The sequence below is a fragment of the Corvus kubaryi genome, unplaced genomic scaffold (genome assembly GCF_017639235.1).
Source record: "Corvus kubaryi isolate FWS band 111438036 unplaced genomic scaffold, C.kubaryi_AGA036_p1.0 split1-131, whole genome shotgun sequence".
Lineage (NCBI taxonomy): Eukaryota > Metazoa > Chordata > Aves > Passeriformes > Corvidae > Corvus > Corvus kubaryi.
Window position 1 is genome coordinate 607,536 of NW_024582073.1, and position 15,236 is coordinate 622,771.

General features: G+C 35.7%; 1 protein-coding gene across 8 annotated transcripts in view; it reads right to left on the bottom strand.

Moving 5' to 3' along the window:
• Nucleotides 1-15,236, bottom strand: part of FAT1 (FAT atypical cadherin 1) — a 108,376-nt gene that overhangs the window by 23,758 nt on the left and 69,382 nt on the right. For all 8 annotated transcript variants that reach the window (XR_006020605.1, XR_006020606.1, XM_042053748.1 and 5 more), the window contains exons 8-13: nt 12,097-12,372; nt 11,673-11,883; nt 5,162-9,229; nt 4,351-4,547; nt 2,798-2,951; nt 1,156-1,389 (exon numbers count right to left, since the gene is read on the bottom strand). Coding sequence is in view for 6 of the 8 variants with exons in the window: in XM_042053748.1 (XP_041909682.1) it covers nt 1,156-1,389; nt 2,798-2,951; nt 4,351-4,547; nt 5,162-9,229; nt 11,673-11,883; nt 12,097-12,372 (5,140 nt within the window). In the remaining 2 variants the exon portion in view is untranslated. The remainder of the gene's footprint in view (nt 1-1,155; nt 1,390-2,797; nt 2,952-4,350; nt 4,548-5,161; nt 9,230-11,672; nt 11,884-12,096; nt 12,373-15,236) is intronic.

Genomic DNA, 15,236 nt, shown 5'->3' on the forward strand with positions numbered 1-15,236 from the left:
TCATTCATGTTAAAAGTAAATTTCAGAAAGAGTTAAAGGCTCTCATGAAGAGCAGACTTACGTCCATAAAAAATTAAGCTGACACTTCACTGCACTGATTTTCCGTCATATAGAAAACATGAACCATGGTTCTGCTTCAGTTACAGCACTATTTAATATGAAACAATTAGTAATATAAATGTAGTTATAACTTCGGAACAACAGAATCTGCTTAGCAGGCTTATAATAGCAGAGTAGGATATGGGAGAGTTAGGTTGCATCAATTAATTAGACTCAAAACCAGTAAGTTTATTTAAGAACCATGCCCCCAAATTAACAGGAACATAATTTCTAGCAATATTTCTTTATAAAACAAAAAAAGACTCACAGATTTTAGGGGCAAGTATTTTGGTTCTCCTGAGCCTCAAAGACTAGTGAAGTACGAAAACATTTGTCTTTTACCTTCCAAATGAGCAACCTAGCTTTATCATAGCACAAACCAGGTCAGTTGTTTTATGAGACTAAGCCAACTATTCATTAATCCTATTCAATTAATAAATTGATGAGATGTAGAAAGCATACACTTTTAAAAATACTTTATGCTGTTGTGTTCCTTACAACAAAGCCTATGAACAAACTCTTTCTAATGTTATTTTCAGTTCATGTTCACCTAAATATTTGTAACTGAACAGTGAAGATAAGGAGACAGTAAAAATCTTAACAGCATATACATAAAGCTACAGCTGACCAGGCTTCTCTTGATGGTATGATCACCAATGGCTGTCCTGAGAAGCACCATCAAAAATCTATGAATGCCCATTTACATGAATAGTCATGGCTTCATAGTCCTATTACTTACATCAGGAGTAAAAGGATGAACCCAATCGATCATAACATTAATACCTTATTACACTAAAAATATCCTACATTTTGTCTCTCCCCGCTCTCCTCATTTTTGCAGAGACACTACAGGGATGTCTTCCAGGCTACTCGCACATGGAAGTCAGGTGTCACATGATTTAGTAGACCTAAATATATCTTTCAGGAGTCTAATCCTGAATGGCATTGAACACCTGTCAGCTCTACTGAAACACTTGACACATCTCAGGATAAAACTAAATAAATATTACTGTAAGTCTGAGAACATGACCAAAGTATCAGTCAAAGAATGCATACCTGCATCTGCGTCTGTTGCCTGCACTCTTGTCAAAAGGGTTTTAGGCTCTGTGTTTTCAAATACTGTAATGGAGTAAGTATCCGTTGTAAACTCTGGGGCATTATCATTCACATCTTCTAGAGTCAGGATAATGTTAGCTTGGCAGAATCTTCCTCCTCCATCTGTGGCTTTCACTAGCAGATGATAAACTGCTTGCTGCTCACGATCAAGTGCCATTAATGTTTTCAGTTCACCTGCAAACAGCATAACACACATAAGTTGATGCAAGGTGCAAGACTTAAGCACCCCTAACATGTTTTCCCCTAAAATTAGAAAAACTAAACAACAGTTTTCTTCTTCACAGTAATTTCATCAGTGGCTAAGTCAACAGCTGTACTGTATTAATGAACTCCACTTTGGGCAAAGCATACAAGTGACCTGCCTTTTCAGCTTGAAAAGAATAAGCACTAAAACCCTTTATTTTTTTTCTAATGCTCTTGAAACAGATATTAGCTAAAGTAAAGCTCTCTGATGGTGCAGAGAGAGAATGTGTATACATGCAAAAATCCATGTGTGTTTGTGCAAAGAAAATTAAAATATTAGAATTCTGTCTTTAAAAAAATGCAAGGTTAAATCCATGTCTGGTTTTTCTGGGCTATTTAGTTGTATTCCTTCCACAACTATTAATATTTCTTCCTCTAACAATCAATGAATAGCCACAGCTACAGACAAACCTCTAGAACTCTAACACATACTTTCTTTCTCAAGTGACAGAAAACATGAGAAGCTACTACTAAGTGTAGTCATTGTCTCCTTATAACCAGTTCAAGAAAGTATTATGGAACACTTTTTATGAGTGTTCTAGCCCTACCAATTCTCAATTTATGTAACAACACTGTAGCACATCACACAGGTGACATTCAAAGTCAAAAAGTCCCCCAAATACATGAAGTAAGGTCTTTTTCATTTATTTTGTCACTGAATTTTCTGATCTCTTCTACCTGCATTACACTTTTGTAGTCATCCCATTTTTTCTATACTGTTTATCTTCCTACTCCTTATCTACTGCAGCCTGCACAGTAGAGGATTTTGGCATATAGCTGTAACCTATACTATAATAAAAAACACACAAATGCCATGAAAACCAAAGTGAAGCAAGTTAAAAGTTAATATCATTTATATAGTGCTTCCAATAAAACTGGGGCCACTTTTGGTATTTGCTATGGAACGGAAATTTATTGCTCCATCTGACCTCATCCCATTTAATTTTCCAAAACAAATGATGGCAAAGAGAATCTGAATGAAGATATTTTCAGTTACAAACCATTATTACTACTGCTACAATGAACATAAAAAGAGCAAATTTTATGTCATATTTTTATTCCAATCACTTCAGCATGGAAATTTCTGGCTTAAGGGCAATTACCCTGTTTACACTTTAGTTCCTCATATATTAAAATACTTGCCTTTTGCCTGACTTTATTCAATATATTATTAGCATTTGTGTAGTAGAAACTCACATTTTAAACTGTTGTACAATAAACCAATCCTCAGTGAAGAGTCTTAAGTACTGACATTTATGTATGCCTTAATGTAACAGCAAAACATTTTATAAAATGAGGTGATGACTGGAATCTTGTATAGTGTATAAAGTATTATTACCTGTGTCTGGAGTGAGTCTGAATTTTTCTGCTCCTGTGCCATGCAGTGTGTAAGTAATTTCTGCATTGGAACGAATATCTCCATCTGTAGCAGACACCTGCATTATCAGTTTGCCAGGAAGGGCATCTTCAGGAACGGAATCAGCATATAAAGTCTGCAAGATTTCAAAGTTACATTGAAGGACTAAGCATATGAAGTAAGCAGAGCTTAGAAAGGGGATGGGAAGAAGGAATGATAGAGGAAATAATATTCTGTTTGAATGTTTGGTAACACATAATGTGAATCAGAGGATGAAATACCTGAAAATTAAAAGAATTTATGATTTTCTAATTAATTACGTCCCATTTATTAGATTATTCAGAAAGGTATTTAATACTGCAACTATATGACTTTGGAACATCACTGCATTGCTAAGAACTCAAAACACTTGTAACTGATTAACTGATAATGAAATGTGTTCCCAAAATAGGAGTTATAAATTTTTGCTAATTTCATTTTTAGCGCTTTTGGTGGATCATCTTTTCTAGGTCTGTCTCAATCTACAAGAAACTGATATCTGCTCTTTTTTTTAATGACACAAAAGCTTCTAGATTAAATAAAAAATAAGAAAAAGGATTCATAATTTAATGGCACTAAGCACTCTTACTGCTCAACCATGTCAGGAATGGGCATTACATTAGAAGCACTAAGCCTTGTTACACCAATATTAACAAAGGGAAAAATAAAAGGGGAAAAAAGCTAAAAATACTGACTTGCCAGTCTGTTTATAACTGCAACCATTTACACAGAAGTAACCAACATAAACATCAACTAAGAAAAAGAATCCTATATTCACTGTATACTTGTCCTTCCTAGTACAAGCGAAGGCTTCCATCTAGTAATATCAAATCTGTGTTCAACTATGAGAGGTCCAAATGTGTTAGAGAGGAGGACAAAAAAAAAAAGGGAAAAAAAAAGTTGAGTTCCACATAAGGCAATTACACATCTTGCAGGGGCAATCTTTCTGGGTTTCTTCCATTCCTTATTTTTCATGTACATTTTTGCGGACTATAAAATCTGGGAAGGTAGACAGCTTTGTAACAAGAAAACATTTATGGATTACAGATTTTTGGTGCTGTTGACTGCAATTGCAGGGTAATGTTCCAGTCTTTTCAACTCTTTTATCACAGGAAATACACACATATATCAACTAAGCAATGGGATTCAGCCTTCTTTGAGACTTTGCTTCTTTCATAAAGGAGAGCATATAAACTATGATGGCTGCAGCTTAAAACAATCTTTTTGGAAAAGAATTAACGTATGAGAAAGGTACTACAATTCTCCTTGTGTCTTTCAAATAGCCACTGAATGTCAATGAACTGTCTTTGGATTTTTAAAAAAATCTGTCTGTGAAGTATCTTTTATTTCACAGCACTCTATCTTAACAGTCCAAATTTTTGTTACTGGTTTAAAAGGACTAGCTGTTTGTCAGTCTCCTGAGAAACAATTTCAGAGAAAATGTAGATTTTATGTATGAAAGCAGCTGGACATGGATGATACAAGACTCTGCCTACCTTTTCACAAACAGGGCTATTATCATTAGCATCAAGGACTTTAACCTCCACCACAGCTTTAGCTGTAAAGGTCCCATCAGTAGCTGTAATATTTAGAAGATAATGATCCTTTTCTTCCCTGTCCAGAGGCTTTTTGACATAGACCTTCCATTCATTCTGTATATTTTCAATAGCAAACTGTCCCAAAGGATCACCTCCTGAAAGGTGGAAAGATATTTATTTAAAGACAGAGATTTCTACTGTTACTCAATCAAAACTAGGATATAGTTAAAAAAAAAAAAAAAAAGTAAATGCAAATAAGTAGCCACTCTTTGTGGCTTTACACAGAAACAGCTTCATTTCCTGGGTAGAAATTGTCAGTAGATGCTCATATAACAAATTCAACTGCGGCCAACAGAATCTATAAAAATTAATGCAGAAATTCATGTAGCATTATAGAAAACATCATATCATGACATATGCTAAATAAAACCAATGAAATACTCCACTGGAAATTAATAGCCTATTATTTTGTGAAAATTCTTTTCATTTGTTCTCTACATCACTAATCCAAGTATAGGTTTTTAAAATAAAATTAGATATATAAATAATATACAGAGAAATGCATTTTAAGCAAGGCACACATGAAACAAAGCCAACTAAAACTCCATTTTCCACTGAAGTTTTTAATATTTATATTAAGACACACACATTCTCTCTTTGCAGCTCTATGGTTTCAAACACTTTCCAGTCTTTTCAAAGATTAAGTTGTATCTCCCATCATTCCAGCACCACTCAAATGGTTATTCTGACATTACCCAAAAAGATTTACCTGTAATGTAATAAAAGACTTGTCTATTGGTTTCTTCTGTATCAGCATCCGTTGTACTCAGGATAGCAATTACCCCACCAGGAGGGTCATCCTCACTGACTGTTCCTTTATATATCTCTGCAGTAAACCGTGGAGGATTGTCATTCACATCTGTGACAGTAACTTCAACCACAGCCATAGAAGACAGTTGAATTTTTTCACCCCGGTCAGATGCAATCACTGTGACTTTGTATTTGTCTCGTTTCTCATGATCGAGTTCTTTGAGAGTGGTAATCCAGCCATTTTCCATGTTTATGGCAAAAGACTCTATTATGTCTAGCTCTTGAGAAGGATCCAAGCTGTAAGTAACCTGCCCATTGAGCCCTGAATCTAAGTCAGTTCCTTTAACCTGTATGACTCTTGTTCCAGCTGGTGTGTTTTCTACGATGAATGCTTCATACGGGTTGGACTCCAAAATGGGTTTGTTATCATTTGCATCTTTTACTTGAATGCTTACCTCTACTGAGGAAACAACATTATAATCTTCATTTGCAAACTGTGCTCGAACAGAGAACTGGTACCACTTAGTTGTTTCATGATCAAGATTCTTCTCAAGTTTCAACTCTCCAGTCTGTCGGTCAATCACAAAAAAGTCATCTCTGTTGCTTTCAGGAGTGTTCCCTTTAATCAGACTATATACCAAAGTCTGATTATGCTCTGCTTTGATAACATCTATCACAGTTCCAATTGGAATGTCCTCAGAAACCGTGTAAGAATAAAATGGTTCTGAAAATTTTGGAGGAAGCACTTCAGGTGGAAGTATTCTAGCATAGACAGGAACAACTGACTCTTTTTGGGGCGATCCACCATCAATTGCTCTAACAAGGAAAGTAAGAAACTCATTTTCCAAACCAATTAAGCTTTCTTTTGTTGTAATTATACCAGACAATGAATCAATTTCTAAGTTCTCTTCTACATTTTCAGACTCTGCTTCAATAGCGTATGTGATGTCTGCATTTGTACCTTCATCAGCATCAGATGCCCAGATTTTAACAACAGAAGTACCCCGTGGAACATCAGACCCAATATTTACTTCATACTCTGTTGCTCGGAATTGAGGAGCATTATCATTGTCATCTGTAAGTATTACATTAAAAGTACAGAAAGCAACTTTCCCTCCTGAATCTTTGGCCATTAAATTAATGGCAATTACTTTTTCTGCTTGTGTTTCACGGTCAAGCTTTTCAGAGGTAAATATCTGCCCTCTCTCATTTGTATAAAATCTGTCTTTGGCAAAGTCATTCACAATGTGGTAAGTGATGTGGCCATATGTACCAGAGTCTTCATCTGTTGCTTTAACTTCTGTCACCAAAGTATGCAAGGGAGCATTTTCAGCTAGTTCAACCTCATACTTATTCTGGCTGAAAACAGGACTATGCATATTGGCACTGATTACAGTTATATGGACTTGGGCTGAGCTTCTGAAGACCCCATCAGAAACCGACACGTTAAGATTATAATGTGACTTCAGTGTCTGCCTGCGTAGGTTTGAGATGGTGATAATACCAGTTTTACTGTTAATCACAAAATTCTTCTGATCATTGCCTGTCAGAATGGAGTACTCCAGCTTGTCAACATCTGAACTATCTGCATCTGAAGCTTGCACACGTGTCACAAAATGTCCTCGAGGAGCCAGTTCACTAATTTTAGCTTCATAAAGCAATTGGCTAAAAAGAGGGGGGTTATCATTGAGATCAGTTACATCAACAGTTACAATGGTATCACTGCTCAAGGGCAGCATGCCACCATCTATGGCCCTTATTAGTAACTTGTGTTGTTTAATTTGTTCATAGTCCAAAGTTCTTGCTGTAAGAATGAGTCCAGTGCTGCTATCTATGTGAAAGTAGTCATGACTTTCACTATTATCCTCAACCAAGTGATAGGAAATTCCCCTGTTGGTTCCAGAATCAGCATCTGTAGCGCTCACTTGTGCAACAGATGTTCCAATGACAGATGCTTCAGAAAGTGTTGCAATGTAAGACTGCTCTGTAAATACAGGAGGATTATCATTGATGTCTTCCACTATTATGTCTACAAACACATCAGCATGTGCCCCATTTAGGGAGTCAGTTGCTCGAACACTCAGTTTATAGGCTGGGTGAGACTCAAAGTCAAGAGGGGCAACAACATTTATAACTCCAGTGTTGAAGTTGATAGTGAACTGACTGAAAGGATCTCCACCTGTGATGCTGTAAAACACCTTGAGTCCTTCAGGGCTGTTTGCTTGTACATGTACCACAGGACTATGAAGCTGAATGTTTTCTGGTATCTCTGCACTGTAGAAAGGCTTTTCGAACACTGGCATAGCTTTACTCATAACTGAAATTGGGACTGTAACTTCAGCTGAAAATGCAGGATCTCCTCCATCTTTTGCCACTACTGTGATCAGATACTCCTTATTTAGTGTGTCTGGTTCGAACTTCTTCTTCAGGGAGATTTCACCAGTGGGATCAATTTGGAAATGTTCATTATGTTCTTTGAGATAGTAATGCACCTCTCCATTTTTGCCCGTATCTTTATCTACTGCTGTCACACGCTGAATAACATGACCTGCTTCAGAGTCTACTTTAATAACAGCATAATATGGAAGATTGACAAAAAATGGAGCGTTATCATTTACATCTTCCACTGTGACTTTAACTACAATGTGTGCAACAACTGATGGTTTATTTTCCTCTGTCACTTCTACGACCACATCAAAAGATTCTTGCTGTTCACGATCAAATGGTATTCCCGTTGTTGAGAGGACTCCTGAAGTTTGGCTTATTTTAAATTTGCTGTCTGGATTTAGAATATGGTAAAAAAAAGGCTTATTTATTTGATTCCCTATAGCAGTAACAACAGCTATTGTTTTTGCCTCTGTGGAATTCTCCTGCACTGTTGCAGAATAAGAACTCTGTGTGAACTTCAGCTGGCTTGTTTTGCTTTCCTTCACATTAATTTTTACAGATGCAGTGCTTGCAAATCTGCCATCAGATGCTCTCACTGTTAATTCATATCTGCTTCTTAACTGAGTTGTGTTTTGTACTGTTATATCTCCAGTCTTAGGGTTTATTGAAAATTTTTCTCCAATGTTGCCTTCAATAATAGAATAAATTAATTGGGAAAAAATGCCTGAATCTGCATCAGTGGCATTTACGCTGATGACTTTCACGCCTTTATAAGTTGGAACCAGAATGGATGTCTCATATAGCTCTCTTGAAAACACAGGAGGGCAATCATTGATGTCAATCACATAAATAGTAACATTAGCTGCATATTCTGCATATAGACGTGGTATCCCCGTATCATGTACTTGCACTGAAAAGTGGAAAATATTTGTCTCCTCGTAGTCCAAACTCATTACTGTCCGAATGGCACCAGTGCTAGAATCAATGGCAAAATACTGGCGGACAGATGGTTCAACAATTTGATAAACAAGCAAAGCATTAGATTCTTTATCAGCATCTGTAGCTCGAATTACTAATGGGATATTCTTGTCAGTCAGAACCACACTGTTAATTGAAGCTGATTCACTGATGAATCCTGTATATTCAGCCTGCATAAAAATTGGTGCATTGTCATTCTCATCCCGAAGATGTACCAAAACTGTTGCATTACTGGACAAGCCAGCCATGTTTGTTCCTTGTACAGTTAGAATATAAAAAGGCAAAGTTTCAAAATCAAGTATCTTCTGAGTAACGATGACACCTGAGTTCGGGTTGATAGCAAAGGCGTCATCTGTATTACCATCTTTTATTTCATAAACTACAGAAGACTGACTGTATGCTGCAACCATTCCAACAAAACTGCCAATGCTGGCACTTTCACTGATTTCTGCAGAATATTCCTTGGCTGTGAATTTTGGTGAGGCATTATCAGAAACCGTAACAAATATGTGCACAGAGGTCACTTCACTCATTGGAGGATGTCCTTTATCTGTAGCTTTTACCATCAGGTTATATTCTTCCTGGTTACTACGATCTAATTCCTTTGCAATTTTAATCATACCCAAAATGGGATCAATAAGGAAGGAATTTCCAATATTCCCTGTGAAGAAAAAAAAGCAATTAAGAAAGAGGTATACAGAATTTAAGGAAAGACTGCTTATTTAGCTCTATACTTAAAGAGACATAGAGAGAACATGGAGACTATGAAAGTTGCTTAGTTTTGCTTGATAAACATTTGTTAGCCTGTCTGGAAAGTTTTCTGTAATCAGGAGTTGGCAGTAATTCTAAGTTTACTCGTGGAAATACTGCATAAAATATAGTTAGCAAAGACATCCAAGGCTTGAAAATAAATGCAAAAATTTTCTTTTAGCAGACTTAAATATTGACTGTAGCTGAAAGGAACTTATATTCAGAAGTTAACATTAGTGGAATAAAAGTTACATTTTATAATCTAAAATAACTGGACTGTTTTGGACAAGAAAAAAAAGAAGGGTTGTAACGAATAAACCCTTGTGACTCTTAATTGTTTACACAAGTATTGTTTAAACCACTACTGTAAAAATAAACTTTTTGAATTGGAGAAATAGTTACATCTCTCCTAACTTCCTACTGATACACAGACAAATTATTCTCTGTGACAGTATTAGAAGAAAAATAATGACTGCTGAGAAGAACCAGCTGCCATTTAATACAAACACTTGTTTGCTTCAAATTTTGAAATATACAGATGAACTACACTGCATACAAGAATCTGCTCATGTATTAAATATGCTAAGATTTAACATTTTACTTACCTAAAAAATTTCATTACTAAAACCATGATCTCAGCATGGAAAAAGTCATTAAGAACTTCTGATTTCTGCACACAAGCAGGCAAGAGTGAGGTTTCGCGTTTTGTTTGGGTTTTTATACTGTTGTGGTTTTTTTGGTTGGATAGTTTTGGTTTTTTTCAGAGGAGACTCTAAACACAGTGGCATTCTTAGAATATCCCATTACAGATCTAAGCAGCCATTACAAGCATTTAAGGAATGTTCCTTCCATTTGCCTAGAATATCAATTATAATGCTTTAACCTCCCAGTAGATCACAATCCTGTAAAATAAACTTTACAGGTCTTACATTTACTCCTACAAAAAGCTAGAAGAAAGGAAGAGAACAGCATGTAATTTCATTCTATACTGCAGACACACACATTTTTTCTTGCCATTGTTTGAGATTCATAAAACAAGCACTAACAAAATGGGAAAGGCAAGAGAAAAATTTCATGGATGTTAGTGTCCTGCTTAATAAATGTCATATTTCTAGAAATGACAAAAAAACCTCATGTATTTTAAGCAACTAATGAGACACTCAAAAACATTAATTCTTTTCAGAGTATCATAATCACAGCTTTGTTTTAATACAGTGTTAACATATGTTTTCATATCAAAATAGCACTTCGGGGAAGAAAATATTTACAGTAAACAATTCTATCCTTTACACAGCAACCTATGTAAATATGAAAAACAGCATCTGCACATACCACTTTGCATGCAACAGTAACTGAATAACTTTTTACTTGTTGTTCTCTTTAATACACAGTCTCTTATGCTTATTACTGGGATTTTTATTTTAAATTACTTTTTTACCTTCAAAGTAGTACTTCACATGTGTAATGAAATTTAAATAACTTTTTTTTCCAGTCATGGTGTCTAGAAAGCTCAGGACCTTGATAATGGCAGACTCGTATTAATTTAGACTTAATGGACTGAACCAAAACCCACTTCTGTCTGGTAAGTGAACTCTATCAATGTCATCTTATTTTCTAATATTAAAAATTGCCATCATTTGAATCATATTGTTGTAGGCAAGTTCAGAAAGATACTCTGAGGTTAAAAAAAAGGAGCAGTTCTTTCCTGGCCTGCAATCTGAAAGGAGTCTAACTGCCACACTGACCAACTATTAAGGAATTTCTCAAATATTTTAATAAGACAGAATAGCGGTCCCACTGCTAAAATCAGCCAGAGGGAAGTATGCAAAGCAACACCTTCCTTGCTGCATCATCAGAAAGTTTAACTTAAAAACTGGGATTATTTAGGGGTTAGGTACATGAATATTTAGGTTATTTTTGAGCTCCTTACTTCTCTGTTATAGCAAACATGAAAGCACTTGTCTCAGGCTCTTACTCTATTCATCAAACCCTTGCTTTGCCTATGCTACAAAAAATAAGATTTACAATATTAGAATGCATTTTTAGACCTGAATGTAATAATTCTGTAATTCCTGAAGATATTACTCCTTTTGAGCATTTCAAGATGGCTTTTTCTTCCCCTACTACTAAAATATTCCAAATGTATCTAGAGAATAACATAAATAGCTAAAGAATGGAGATGAATATTTGTAGTTTTCTTTTAAATACTCTGAGACTTGTATCTTCGATACATCTCCGAATATGGCACATAAACCTGCACTGCCCCCCTTTTTTACAGATATGTTTTTATACATCTACAATTGAAAAAGTATCTACGAGTTCCACGGGCTGAAAATGTAAGAAAGTAAATATACCTGATTCAATAGAGTACATAATTTCTGCATTTTTTCCTTTGTCCTTATCTAATGCTGTAACCTGAAGTACTGCTGATCCAACAGCTGCTGACTCATACACTCGTCCTTCATAGGAAGGGCTGGTGAACCACGGAGCATGATCGTTTGTGTCACTGACATTAATGACGATTCTGGCATAGTTGCGCTTTACAGGAACATACTGATCTCGAACCTGCAACAGTCAGCACATCACTAGTAATTAGCACTGTTATTTCAGTAGTTCACCACATATTAGTAATAATTCAAGGTTCAATCAGTCACAGAGTCAAAGACTGCATAAAAAATAAACATACAAATAAATGTTTGAATTATGGGGACAAATGAAAAAGACATTAAAAAGTAACTGTTTGTCATTGACAACAGAAGAAATCTCACACGTGCTTACCATTATTGTGAGAATATGCTGGTTCATGGTCTCATGATCCAGTTTTTCTGAAGTATAAAGGGAGCCAGTTGCAGGGTCCAGACGAAATTTCTTAAGACTGATGGGATCAGTGCTGCCCTGAATAGTATAAATCAGTTTATTCTTCTCATCTCTGTCTGTGGCACTGACTTGCAGAATTTCTGTCTCTGGTAAGGTATCCTCAGGTATAACAACTTCATATCTTGAAGCAGAAAACTGAGGCCTGTGATTATTTGTGTCTATAACTTTGATGTACACCTGAAATGATACAATAGGAAGGGGAAAACATAGATGATATTTGGTAAAAAGAAATGAAAGGAGGATATTTCATTAAAAATCAGACCATAATACTGAAGTAATTCCACCTCAAGACAATTTTACCTTTCTGGGAGGAGGAGAGAGCCAAGATGTGTAGGGAAGAAGAATATCACTTAACCCAAATCTACCTCACCTTCCCCAAAGTCAAACTAGAAATGTGTACAACCAGAAATATCTTACATAAGACATCTTACAGGGAATGATTTTTGTCTAAAATAAGACAAAAAAAAATCCTTGTTAATTTTGGAATTAAAAATACTCAATATGGATCCTAGAGTGGGTAAAAATCCTGTTTTGGGGTGCAAATTTACAATTTTAAGCAGTGTTTTTTCAAGGCAGTGGATGCATAATACTCCTCCTTGCCCTCATGTAAAAACAGTCCCCTTTCAGCTCCTTACATCTGCAAGGCAAAAATAGAAGAGTGGTGGAATTCCCACAAAAGTGCATTATTTAGAAGAACTGCAGGTGCTGTTGTTTACTATTCTCCAGCAATGCAGCATGATTTCAGTCTAGCTCACTGGTCACCAACACATTTTCTCTGAAGCTACAGTTAAATTAAATCAGATGGCTTGAATTGCATCTTTGTCTGTATAATGTTGCTCACTGGAACCACACAAGATCCCTGCACCTCCACTTGCCTTTCACAGCATCAAAGTTTAGTATAAAAAGGGTAAGACAGATAGCCACCATCCTGTTTTGTAACAGCGATAACATCAGACAAGTAACAGTAATGCAAAGGAGTTGGCAAAATAGACAGCAAAGCTCCAGCAACACAGAGCTAAATTCAGGTTCTTTATGGGCTACATGTACAGCCAGGCTTTTATCCATCCAAAGGCTAGGTGCTTTGTATAAGTTTTTTAAGGGCTAAAAAATGGTTTGTAAAATAGGTACTTACAATATTGTAAGTGGGTTAAATTTTCCTTTGAAGACACTTATTGATTTCCATTGGTAACTGGTGGAGTCTACGGATGTAATTTAAACAAGGTACCAAACTCCATGCAGTAGAAACTAAATGAGATGAATCCTGATGGTGGCAAATAATTAGGAAATGCCATACCTCTTGCTATAGGAAGAAGAAATGTCAACCTTGCAAAACTAGCATCTTACACTAAAACTGAGTCATTTGGAACACTGATAAAATCCCTTGCAAGATGTTGCTATGGAGACTAAGAAGTTTGGTTTTGTCATCAATTAGAAACAGATTAAAGAAAAGAAACAAATAGTTGGAATAAATATTGACTTTCAGTGGGGAGAAATATTAATGGTAGGTGACCCAGGATACATATTAGGACAAGTTTTTAATACATTAACTAACAAATTCAGTTGGAAAATGAAAAGCAAGAAGGAATTTTTATATTAAAAATGTGATCTTTTTATATTTTCATGATTAGACAGGATGCAATAAAGCAACACAAGCACAGTTGTTAGTTTCTTTTTAAATTTTGTATAAATAAAACACACTTTAATGCCTCTTGAAAGAAGTAAGACAGAAGGGTCTAATACACTCACAAAGCATTTGAGTAAAAACACCTGCTCACTAAACAATGGTGCTCAGGAAAACGAAAAATGATACCAAATGAAGATAAACAACAAATTAAAAAAACAACAAAAAAACCCCAAACAGCATAAAACCCCAACACTCAATACAAATCAAACTATAAAAACATCTTTGTATAAATGAAAGTTTTAATGGTCATATACAATTACAACACCTCATTAATTGATAGTATGCTTTCAAAATGAACTCATCACCTATTTTTTTTATTAAACTTCCACCCCCAAGAAATTATTAAGGTCAGACTCAGAAAAAAAGCAAGTGAAAAGCAAAGAAAAGGTGCCAAATTCGATGAATTTAAATTAAAATTGCTATTTAAGTTCATGTCTATTTCTACTGCCAAATGAGGAAATACAGAAACTTTTGTTAAAATTCGATGTGAGAGGGTATGCAACTACAGAGCAACTCTGTAAAGTGAATCTATGGAGCAGAAGACATGGCCACCTGTGCTCCTGGTACTACACAAAACAAATAAAGAAAAACAGCATTTCTAGAATGGAGCACCACAAAAGACCCCATGCAAACTACTAAGTTAAATGCCAGGAATGCAATGACTGTAAAACCAGCATCAGTACCTGCAGGACTAACCACATATCCAATGAGCTTAACTGAAAAGTAAGCTGTTGATCATACCATCAGGATTTAGCAGCAACTCTGGTATTAGCTAGCAAAGCAGTTAAAATGACACATAAGGAGACATCCTCCAAAAAGTACTGTTGGGCTAAACAGATAAGGAGTTAGCTCCTCAAAATGTACAGCACTATTAAATATGAATTATTAAAAAAAAATATTGCTAAGGAATAAATATAATGACTCAGTCACTACAAATAGTTAGCTCAGGTATTCCATTACTTGTCACATTACTTGCTCAGGCTGCAGTTTTTCTCCACACTGGTAAACACAACTACAAATACACAACTTGATATATTAGTGCAATGATTTTAAATGCACATGAAATCCAAAGTTTATCTTAGACTCAAGTGAAAAGTGTTTTATCTACATACTCTAGGATTCATCTCTTTCAGTGATATTATTACTTTATGCCCCTGCACAGGTTCTGGTGGACAAGCATAATGTGACCTGATGGGCTCCCTTCTGGTAACTTGTCTAACTGCACACTGGGCTGCTTTAATAAGGGGAAGAAATTACCCCCTTCTGTTTGACACTCACTGGTGGGAATGTAGATCCACTACAGTTTTAAGTCCTGCAGTCCAGGAGAGATCTTGACAAAAGGAAACAAATCCAATGA